The sequence below is a fragment of the Bemisia tabaci genome, chromosome 4, assembly GCF_918797505.1.
Source record: "Bemisia tabaci chromosome 4, PGI_BMITA_v3".
NCBI lineage: Eukaryota > Metazoa > Arthropoda > Insecta > Hemiptera > Aleyrodidae > Bemisia > Bemisia tabaci.
The window spans coordinates 47,259,249-47,271,170 of NC_092796.1; the positions used below are offsets into that span (position 1 = coordinate 47,259,249).

General features: G+C 36.0%; 1 protein-coding gene across 3 annotated transcripts in view; it reads left to right on the forward strand.

Moving 5' to 3' along the window:
* The window catches only part of LOC109043763 (cell adhesion molecule Dscam2), a 310,700-nt gene extending 300,653 nt beyond the window's left edge, over positions 1-10,047 (forward strand). For 2 of the 3 annotated variants that reach the window (XM_019061073.2, XM_019061072.2), the window contains exons 21-30: positions 23-319; positions 1,199-1,450; positions 2,057-2,491; positions 2,830-2,970; positions 4,596-4,739; positions 5,320-5,481; positions 6,580-6,674; positions 7,061-7,193; positions 7,677-7,761; positions 8,967-10,047. In XM_019061073.2, coding sequence (XP_018916618.2) covers positions 23-319; positions 1,199-1,450; positions 2,057-2,491; positions 2,830-2,970; positions 4,596-4,739; positions 5,320-5,481; positions 6,580-6,674; positions 7,061-7,193; positions 7,677-7,761; positions 8,967-9,186 — 1,964 coding nt within the window. In that variant the 3' untranslated portion in view covers positions 9,187-10,047. Of the gene's footprint in view, positions 1-22; positions 320-1,198; positions 1,451-2,056; positions 2,492-2,829; positions 2,971-4,595; positions 4,740-5,319; positions 5,482-6,579; positions 6,675-7,060; positions 7,194-7,676; positions 7,769-8,966 lie in introns of all 3 variants that reach the window. The other variant, XM_019061074.2, reaches the window with a different exon arrangement.
* Positions 10,048-11,922: the final 1,875 nt, after the last annotated feature.

Here is an 11,922-nt window from a genome sequence, read left to right on the forward strand (position 1 = left end):
AGATATTTTTGTTAATTTTTAGTTCCAGAAGCTCCGAGCGGTGTAAAAGTTCTCCCAAGCTCTTCAACATCTCTGACATTAAGTTGGGCTGCCCCTCAGAAAGCAAATGGGAAATTGACCAGTTACACAGTTTACTACAGGATTTTGTCATCGGGGCATGAAATTGACTCACTAAAAAGAAGATTTCCTCCGACTCATACTTTTTATCAATTTCATGATTTCAAAGCTGGACTGACGTATGAGTTCTGGGTGACAGCATTTACCAAAGTTGGTGAAGGGCAAAGCACTCAAGCTGTCTATGGATCTGTCTCAAATAAAGGTATGAATATTTCAGTTTTAATATTTTCATTTTGTTTGTAATGTCGTTCGGCTGAAGACAAGCAGCATCGCAAAAAATCTTGTTGCTATTTTTGCTAAATGGATGTATTTTTGCAAAACAAGTCTCCTAAATATATGCATCCAAATGTGCATACACTCCTAATTTAGTGTCCATATCTTGGGTACCAGTGTGTACCAAAATTGTGGATGGTAAGTGCGTAACTCCGTAGTCTATACCAGCTGTGTACTATTTTAATAAATAATGAAGGTAAATTTAGTCAGGCTCTATACGCGATTGTCAATAGCCAAGAACCTTTCTTTTTAATTTTGTCAAAAAAGTGATGCTCAAAATCGGTATGATGGGCGAAAAGAAAATAATAAATTGATTGATTTCCTTCTAATCATATGTGACATGTTATTCGTCCAAATCCTGAATTCCGGGTGTTAATTTTGTTGATTTAATCCAAAAACACCAAGCATTATGCTGGCTTATAATGGTAGACCATGTAATGGACTATATAATGACATCTCACTCTGCTGCATTGGCCTTGCGTTGCTATTGATGTAAGCCAAACAGATGCCAAGCCTCAGAAAATTTGAATGGACGTGCAAGGGTCTTTTTGCTGGACAATTTTTGTATGTTAGTGGAACAACCCAAGTATACTACATTCTTTCCTTACTACACAAAAAAGCTCATGAAAGTAGAGTGACAGAGGGTATCCAGATAGAGATTCTTTATCAACTCATACGTGAGTCGTAATTGCTGTACACACTTTTGCCTGCAATGTTATCATCTCACTCACTAATTGACGTATCTCCCAATTATTGCAGGTATTCCCTTTTTTACTGAATAAAGCTATTTATTTTTTTTCTCCTACAGTTCCCGCGGGTATTGTGTCTTTCGGAAAAAATGTACATTCAAAAATCCACAGCCTTGTTCGTCTTCCTTGCATTGCGGTTGGTATTCCTGCTCCCAAACGCAGCTGGTTGAAACCAGATGGATCCTCCACCTTAGAAAATGAAGATTTTTTTGAAATATCTCAAGCGCAGAAGCACCATCAAGGCAATTATACTTGTTCAGCTTTTAATGTTGATGGCTCAGACAGGATTACTTACAGTCTTCATATCTTGGGTAAGTCAATTGAAAATAATATACCACCATCCTAGAATATGGTTCTCGTTTTTTCCTCCTTCATTTTTCCCCAGTATTTAAAACTAATCGATGAAAACCCAGAAATCTTCAGAAATTTTTATACATATTATTTAAATGAAAAAGGTAATCGAATAAAGTGAGGTGCATTGTACCGAGTTGATGAGGAAAATTGGAGTCAAAAAGAAAGTTAGGAGGATTCCGTAGAGAAGCAGTGAGAAACTGTTTGAATAATAATCATATGGTAAAGATAAACCGCCTAGAGAGAGTTGTTTTTATCCTCTTGCTGGTCCCAACCCAGAAAAGAGGCGGGTTGTGCGTAGGGCTAGCAACCCTACCAAGTTAAAAAAACATAAGCTACGAAACCAAGAAAGGAGCCAAAGCCCTCCCGGGCTGTAGCGCCAGTAGAAGTAAGTAAGTAATATGTAAAGAAAATTAGGGAGAATAATTCTCACCAAAACATTTATTTTAATTTTTTTATTTTAAATAAAAGTACGATCCAATATTTTAGTCCATAAATATTCAACTCCTTTTAATTATGGGTTTATTAGTTTTACCGCAAAATGTTTTATTTTTAAATATTTTTAGTTCCCCCATCAGCCCCAGAAATTCGAGTGAGAAGTTCGGGAACATCTTGGATTCAAATCGAGTGGAGTGTAGCAGACACTGGTGGTAGTGCTATCAGGGGGTTTATCTTGACGTATCGCCAAGAAGGATTAGGTGAAGCATCAGAGGTTTACATTTCAAGAGACGCAAATTCATATCAATTGGACTCCCTTCAGTGCGGCGTTGAATATCAACTGCAATTACTCGCTTACAATAACATTGGTCAGGGGAAGCCATGTCCAGTGCTGACAGCAAAAACAGATGGTTGGAAGCCGGTCAAGCCAAGTCATGTGGAGTTTATCGATGCGAATACAACTTCAGTCACTTTGTATCTGAAAGCTTGGAATCCCAACGGCTGCCCGATTGTAAACTTCAAGATCGAGTATAAAGAGCCAGTTCATTCCGACTGGATGACAGGTGCGTGTGAATTCCCTCATAATATCTCAAATTTGACCGTTATTTCTAAAAAATTAGGTTAGTCGATACCTGGGTCTGATTGTCGGAACATGTTTCGGATTATAAATTTTTTTTCTTGCATGCAGTAAAAAGATAGAAATCAAGTGATCCATATTTTCACTGTACATTTGAGTGCACAAAGTGTGAATGAAGGAGATAGAAACACTAACATCAAGTATTCATGAAACAAATCGCTGTGCATTTTTCATTTCACACAATTTCTAATTTTGTTTGTTCGTTCATGTTCCTAGATGAGTAAAATTGAGATTAATTTTTTCACTCTGCTTTATTTTTTACAGTGGGAAGTCATGTTGGTATGAATACAGTCACCATTCCAAACCTTTGGCCTGGAACTCTGTACCATCTGAGGGTAACAGCTGAAAACAGTGCAGGAATGACCTTGGCAGAATACTCAGTTAGCACCCTGTCTACGCTTGGTGGTATGTGCCTAAAGAAGTATCATTAAAAAAAACCGGGCGCTCCGCTTCGCTCCGCGCCGGTTTTTTGGGGGGGCTTCGCCCCCCCAAGCCCCCCCAGGACGCGCGCTTCGCGCGCGCTTTTTAGTTTGAGTGTCCATTCCAGTTGTTCTGTCTTCTTAAGCGACCCGCGCGTCCACCGCGGGAAGAGTGTATTTCCGAAGGGGGGGGGGGGGTCAATCTGTAAGGGAATAAATTAAGAATTGAAACAGAAGTTGAGTTGTGAGCAGGTGAGCACGTTGTGAGCAAGAAGTTGCGTACCTTGTCGCGAGAGTGCGCGGCGAGCGGGAATCCCACTACTGCGCTGATTGACCAGAGGCGAGAGTTGCGGACGGACGATGTACGAGAAATTGCCTACGTGGAGGCGGTCCGGCAGCAACATACCCACCGGCAGTCACCAGAAAGCAATAGCACAAAATAGTAGTTGCGTACGTTGCCAGCGAACGCGCTGCGAAAGGTTGTGACGGTTAAATGGTGAGATTTTGTTCAAGAACAGATCATTTAACCTGACCCACTGTGCGACGAACAATTTGTCCAGAATCTTCCTTCCCCTGACCCACTGTGCGACGAAAAGTTTGTCCAAAAACTTCTCTCCCCTGACCCACTGTGCGACGATCAGCTTGTCCAAAAACTTTCTCCCCCGACCCACTGTGCGGCCCTGCTCCGGCCGGCTCCCCTCATGCCGCGCACCCCTCGCCTAAAACTTTCAAAGCTCGCCATTTTTAAACGGCTCGGCCGATTTAGCTCAAATTCAATACCAAACCAGTCCTAGGGGAGAACTACCACCCGTAAAAATTTCAGCTCAAAATATTCATTTTCGCTCGAGTTATCGAGTGGACAAGATTTCACCTCCCCCCACTTTCGAGCCCCACCCCTCAAAATCTATTGCCTCAAATTTCAATTTTTTTTCGCAGAATAGTAGTCCTAATGAGTCTCTACAAAATGCAAAAAAATTGGTCAAAATATCTATCAACGTAAGAAAGATATAACCACTCAAAAATCGAAAAATCTTCAAAAGGCGGAAATACATATACATACATATATACATACATACATATATATATATACACATGAATTTGAATAGCATATATTTTCGTGATCTACGACCCGTGATCGGTGCTCTTCACAATGTCTCAGGTCTGGGTCCGACATCATGGGAGAATGCAATTAGTGTAGTTTGGCTTCAGAGGGAAAATACACTAAAAAATTAATTTTTCAATTTATTGCCTCCTGAATGGACCAAAAGACTCAGTGTATAGCACTGTTATACTTATTTCTCTCTTAATATTCATGTAGAACTTCATATATGTCAGAAATACCTACATCTACAAACATTTGACAATCTGTTCACATGAGTTCTTAAAATATATAAACCTTACAAGCATTGTGAACCGCCAGTAGAAAGTACTTTTAACCTCTTGCAGCAGGAGGTAATGTTCAAATACCATTTCCAAGTGTTCTAAGTTGGCATCCTTACAGTATTTTAGCCATGGGGGGGGGGGGGGTACGATCTGATACATTTTGCTGACAAGGCTTGGTACTTTTGATTTATTCTTTGCACCGAACTATGATGAATTTCACCTTTCCAGGAACATTCAGCCCTGACTCAGTCCGGTATAACACACAGGATGGATCAAATTTTTCCATGGAGTTTGGCTCTCTACTTCCTGTTTTTCTTTGCGCTGTGGTATTCACCGTATTTGCTGCCTCCATTGCTCTGTGCCTTCATAGAAGTATGTCCCATTTTGTTTCATGGAAGTTCTCCAGCCCGATATAATTTTAGTTCTTGACTTGATTGCTGTAGTTTTTGAGCTTATTTGTATGTTCTTTTTCTTATGTGGCTAAATAACATAAGTTTTACTCCATGCAAATTTTGCAGTCAGAAAACTGAAAAGTACAATTTTTCAAAATTTATTGATGTGCGAAGTACTTTTTGTTTTGCAATTTAAATAAATTTTGATTATGAGAGTTGAAAGAAAAAGGAAAGAATATTTAAATATTAATCTTGACCAGGTGGGAAAGTTCTAAAATTATTCTGCTAGTGGACAGACTTCAGCTTGACTTCAGCTTCCCTTAATTGCTCTGAACATTTATGCTTGCCTAGATAGGAGGTTCAAAAGTTTGAAATATTTCAATTTCAAGCTTGTGGTCATGGCAATACTTTGGATATCATTTCTTGGCTATTCTCAATTTTAATTTTATTGGTACATCAACAGTTTCAAAGTTCAGAGTTTTCCTTTTAAATTTTTACAGTAACCAAGACGTTAAAAAAATTATTTTATGTGACGTCACACATTTGTATTTAATTTTCAGAAAGAGTTCATGAAGGGGATATGCATAGAAGACACTCAACTTCACACACATCAGATATTCTGGAGAACAAACAAAATATGTCCCAGAGAGAGCAGTATTATGCTGCTATACGTAAAGGTCTCTCTCCTGGCCGGGATCTTCAGAGCATGGAAAGACTACCAGGTAATTTTTATCACGGTCAACACAGCTCTGATTATACTTTAGAATCTTACGTATATTGCAATCATTTTAAGTGTAAGAAGGAAAGTTTACTCATCTGAAAGTCACTATGGCCTGCAGGTGGTCGCTATTACCCTGTGAGTAAGCTGGTCTTCCAGTGGTTGTATTTGGAAGTGCAATCCAGAGCTAATTTTTCTCTCGATAATTAATTGTAAAATCTTCAAACAAATGGAGCTGTCTAAGTGCAGAGAGATCTTTATGGCACTTTGTACCAGGAAGATATTTTTTGACAGAGAATTTTGGGTAGGCATTAAAATCTCATGTAAGTAGCAGAAAGTTTTAAATATTTTACAAGCTCCAAAATGTAGGCATTTTAAATTTGGAGCAAGAATTTAATTACATCCCTGATTTTAGCCTCAACTTAGCTATTATTCTATCCTATAAATCTAAATTAAATTGATTTTGTAGTAGAGTGCTTTTCAATTCAAAATTAATGCATACAAGAAATTAACTCTAACAATCAATCTAGCATTTCCAGAAATATTTGACACCTCTTGAACAGCTTCTCCTTAGCATTCTGGCATATTTAAATTTTAGAATTTACTTAATATTAGTACTCACTTAGCAGTTTTAGTCAAGTTAGAACTCTGGAGAGTAGCTTCAGTCTGAAAGGTGGATAAAAGTCCCAAGCATGAATGTTTCAGCCGCAAGTAAATTCACCTGTAAATTGAGACAATGGAAAATTTGCAGAAGAATCTTTACAGCATTATATGTATGCAAGAGTGCTTGATAAGCTGAGTTGAAAATATCACGGGAAATCATAAGGCAATAGATTTAAAAGTGAGGAAATTTTACTGCCTTGGAATGTCATTGAGCGGCATTTTCCATTTCAGCGGATTTGATCACGCCATCATATCCTCTCAAATAATTGTCCAATTTAAAACCTAGCACATTATCATATGGGAGTTTCCATTTATAAGTCAAATTTAAAGAATTTCAGACACCTGAAAATTCCTCTTTGCAATATATTTAAACATGATTCATTTGTAGAATGGTAAAAAAAAGTATATAATTGATGTGTACGTATTTTTCTTTTTTAAGTTGTGCGGGACAGAATATCATCACCAGCATATATGGAAAGTTTTCTGTACCCAGACCATAGGTTGGCAAACATGGAGACATTGCAGCTGAAAAGTGTATGTTATTATTTCTTCTTTCCTCTCCAGTAAATGAGTATGATGATTTCAACCTGATCTGTAGTTCCTAGGTTCTTTTTGAGATCCTATGATCCTCTGAACTGATGCCAAGGCATTATTTATTCCCCCCCCCCCCCCAAAAAAAAAAAAAAAAAAACAGAAAGAATGAAGAAATTTCACTCGACAATTGATCTAATCCTTCATTCATCTCACATGCTAGTCAAGTAAAAAAAATAACTTGGAAGATAAATCATTTTTCTGTGATTTTTTTTCTTTCTAAATTAGTGTAAAATTTTAACTCTCGCAGTAAAAGTTGTTCAAGCACCTAATTTTTGTACCAAGTATTTGATGGAAATTGAAATTATCCTTCTTTCTGTTGGCTGCAGTCAAATCGTGGAGAAAGGGAGTACGCAAGGATTAAAGGAGGGAAATACAATGGCAGCGAACCTGACTACTCAGGATCAACAACGGATCAGTACTCGGAGCTTGGTGTCAATACCAGGGATAGAATACCCCAAAGTAAGTATTACATGCTCCAGAGATATCCATTAGTTATGAAACCAGGCACAAAATATAGGTTCCAAAGACCATGAAACCAGATTTGTTATAAATAATAATAATAAAAAAAAAAAAACGCTTTTAGGGGAAAAAGAGATTTCAAGTTTTAAATCGTCATGCTCAGGGTTCAAAATTGTTTAATCAAATGGCATCTTTACACCCACTCTGAGCTTGGAAATTAAATGAAGGACTCATAACTTATCTTTTTAGATACCAGAAAGAATGTTCCATTCAGAAATTAATTTCTGATATTTTATAGAAATTGGCAAAAAAAAGTCTCTAAAAAATTTTCCTCCGTCCTTTAAATTCTCTTTTGCCACTTTAGTGCCTCTTTAGTCACTTTTTGATCCTCTGATACTTTTTATTTCAACTAATTCTATTCTTAATGAATGTTTAAATAGAACAGGAATTATCAAATTGTGTTTTCTTCTTCCGTCTTTTCAGCCATTACATATCCAGAATCAAGTTCATCTCCTGAGCCATCCCCACTGATGGAAAGGCGGAGCCGTTGGTCAAAACCTCATGTTAGGTAAAAAGTAAGCCAAATGTTATGTATGTCCTTATTCAAGATCAGAAAATAATTACCAAACAAACATAATTTTACCTTAGGTAAAGCAATGCCGGTCATCATAAAATTGTAGGAGTCTGGGATGTGGACCATTTCTGGAGCACGCTATGTTAGCTTTCTTGAGAGGAGGGAGTCAGGAACTTTTAGGTTACAATTTTGGTCAAATGCAGCCATAGCATCTCTCATCTCAAATTTTTTATCTCATCTTAATAATTTCAAATATTTTCCTAGCCATCAGAAATGTGTTCCGGCGAGCTATTTAATTGGACAAAATTTAACAAAAACGCGCCTTGCGCCAAGTTGCATTTTTGATGAATATTAGTTTGGAGTAGTTTTGATATAAATTAGTCGCACATATTCTTCTATGAAACTCAATTGTTTCATTTTAAATAATTTTCAAGAGACTCGTTAATACTGTTTTGCCTCCTACATATTTTGTTTTGCGTGTTAGTATGTCGTATCCATGTTGATCTCTGCTTAATTCTTGCTGCAATTTTTTTTTATGGGGCTTGTATCATCTCTACTTTCTTATTATTTGCAATCTCCTTTTTCCAGTAGTAATATTCCCTTCCAACAAGGCATTAATCATCTTGCCCTGTGGACTCTTTTAACATCTTGAGGAAGTCTATTTTTGGTTGAACCGCCTCAAGTGTTCTATTCAGGTTCTCCCTGTGATGTTTTTACGACTACTTTGTCTTCCTCCTACCGTGAAAATTACAATGAACCGATTATAAGTCTCCTTGCTTAGCGCCAGCTACCCTGCATGGTTCCTCTTGCATTATTACAACATGTTTGTAACAATGAGTCGTGCTTGTCATTTTACAACTCATTCTCTACCCATTTTCACTCACTCTCATTTTGAGACCCCTTAACCACTCCTAAAATTCTTCATAACTGGATACTGTGTAACTTAGTTTGCAAAGCTTGTCACTATTTCCCTTCCTCCTTTCATTTTGATGATATTGATGAAGTTCTAAACTATATCATAAGTAGATGCAATGTCAAAACTGGCCAAAGGTTGTAACGGATATTACACCTGGCATAGCTTCTTTTAATCACAGGAGCTCTGATCACTCATTAATTCAATGACTTTTTCTAGCTTGCCTCTCTTCCTCTTCTTTTTGCATTAAATTTTAATCTGCTGACTTTTCATTTCTATGTTACAGGCGTGACGAAAGTTCTGACTTTTCTCTGTCTGCTCACTTAGCCCCTCCTCCGTGTGGATTTACAGATATGAACGAGCACAGTGAGGCAGAATGTGATATTTCTACCGTGGGGAAACTGAAGGTCTTCAAAAAGAAGATCCATCGCTCAAGTAAAAGCTCTCTATCTAGTCAAAAACCTCTGTTCTCGACCGAAGAGCACAATTTTACTATTGCTGTATAGTTAGATGAACAGTTGCTCTTTGGGATTTGTATCAAACTATTTTATTTTTCTGCCGCCTTCCATTTTTGTCTCCAATTCAAACACCGCTGATGTTGCAACAGTAGGGTTTTTTATGAGTTAATTTCTGATCTACATATCAATTTTTGCCAAACACCTAATTGATTAGTCACTATTTTTTGTTCAAAAATTCCAGCTTTAACTGACAACTTGCCGAACATTCAATCATGAAAATGTGCATTTGCAAAAAGAATTGAATATCATGCGTCTTTAGAAAATCTTTGGCTCACCATCATTACAACTTAAAAGGAAAATTAACTTTTCACTTCGGAATTGATTAGCTACTATTTTTTGTTCAAAAATTCCAGCTTCAACTGACAACTTGCCAAACATTCAATCATGAAAATGTGCATTTGCAAAAATAATTAAATATCATGCGTCTTTAGAAAATCGTTGGCTCACCATCATTAGAACTTAAAAGGAAAATTAACTTTTCACTTCGGAATACCAACAAGCAAAGTAAAATGGGACATCTGATTTTAGTTGTTAAAACAAAACAGGTCTTTGGAATGAGTTTATTTTAACCATTTTGAAGATGGATTGCCACTCTGCACTGATGCTTTATCACTGGTGATTTGGATACAAATTGTCTGTCTCTTTTTAAATGTTAAACTTTGTTAAATTTTATTGATAGGATAAACTTATCAAAATACGCTTAAAATGGTTCCTAGTAGATATTTGTTTCAGTTATATCTTACTTTTATGTGTTTTTTTCTTCTTCTTCTTTTTTCATTAGTAAATTTGAATTTAATGAGGAATAAAAATCCTCCTCCTCCTTTTTTTCTTGCTTTTATTGTTTGTGGTGATGAACATTCATAATATAGCAGATAGCTGGAATAAAGCTAGCACTTTTCATGTTTCAGTCATCAAATCAAGAACTTTTGATTTTTCACAGATTTTCTAGTCATTTAATCAAAATAATTATACTTTACCTTGACTCAAAAGTTGCTTTTAGGGGTAGTTGTGCAAAGAAATTTTACCTGAGTGTGCAATTTGATTCAAATAGACCTAGTTTTTCATGTGAGTGCAGGATTCAAAATTTCCATAGTCAATGTAAACTAAAAATGATAATATCTTAAGTATGTAAAAGTTGTTTTTGGTAATTTTTGTCGCAAGACCGGGGTTCCACATGAAATTTTGGTGAGGAATCAAGTACCAGAATGCTTAAAATTGCACATTGTCTTGTAGTCTATTTGTAACGAAGGGCTTAAATTATCTGACCAGAGGTTACCGTTTATTCTGTTATGAAAATGACAGTATGAAAGATCATTTAATGAGTATTTTCCCCTCAGTTTAATGACATGTCATCTAAAAATTTCTAAGTGTCAAGAGAAACCAATATGCCTTTATCTACATCGACTCCATGCTCAAGCTATTTCAAAATGTGGATATCAGTATCAAAATGTATTTCTCTGAGCATGTAAATACACGCCTTGCACTGCCCTTAAGACTGATTCAAAGCATCTGAATTTTGATGTTTCAAAATATCACAAAAACCAATCCACAAATACTTCTAATACTGATGCAATTTTACTTTCTTATGAACTTAATTGCTCATTTTTATACGTTTTTCGTTTGAGATCTTGTGTAGAGTCAATGCACTAATTTGATTGGTTAAATACTCTCTTTAGTTCAGTTTTGTAAAATTTTTCATGTTTTAACTTATTGTTTACCTATCAATAGGTATAAGACATTTTTAAATTTTTTTAAAAAATAAAAAATTAGACCAGGGAATTATGTACAGTATTGTTGCATATATTGATTTATTTGTACCTCTTTAAATTTTTTTTATTAATAAATCTATTTTATATTTTTTACTGACAATTTTCTCTTTATTTATCCTTGTAAAGCCCACCTCACGTTTTTTGGTGATATGCCAAGATTACCTAGCCAAAGGTAAACCTAGATAATTCAGAGGGTTAGCCTTATTTTCAGTAGAACATGTATAATTTGATGAAATTTTAATTTTTTTATCCCAATTTTTCAGATATATTAACCAACATATGCCGCTGTTGCCAAATTTTGAATAGAGAGAAACAACTTACCTTTTACCTTTGTAAAGAGACTCTGCATTGTTTCCAAATGAGAACTACAAACCTTGGGAGCAAGGAAAATTTTTTAAAATATCCTTACCCCTCATTCAATTAACATGCTTCCCTCCCCTGAAATTTTTTTTGTCCACCCCCCATAAAATGATGAATATAAAATTGTCCGGAGAATCACTCCATACGCACTTTGGGGGCGCTTGCAGCCTGCACCACAGACTCCGCCAAAGGGCATAAGCATCATTTATTACATATACAGGCTAAATTTATCAAGTTTTCATAATTTCAGAAAAGCAAGGACAATTAATGATTCTTGTAGGTGCTTGTTATTATTATTTATTTATTATTATCATCTATTTTTATTTATTTATTTATTTTCTATTTATTTATTTATTTATTTACAAGATATAAACGAACTAAAGTACAAAGAATTAACCGATTTAAATTGACTTGATATCTGTATGCTCATACCATCAGGGTACCTAACCTGACAACATTTTCAAGGACACATGAACAATTGTAGCAGATAGAGTGTATAACGCAGTCTGAAGGATTTCCAGTGCTCTAATAGAGCATTCAGCTCAAAAGTTTACGAACAAAAATTGACGTAAATAATTCTAATTGCTAAGAAGAA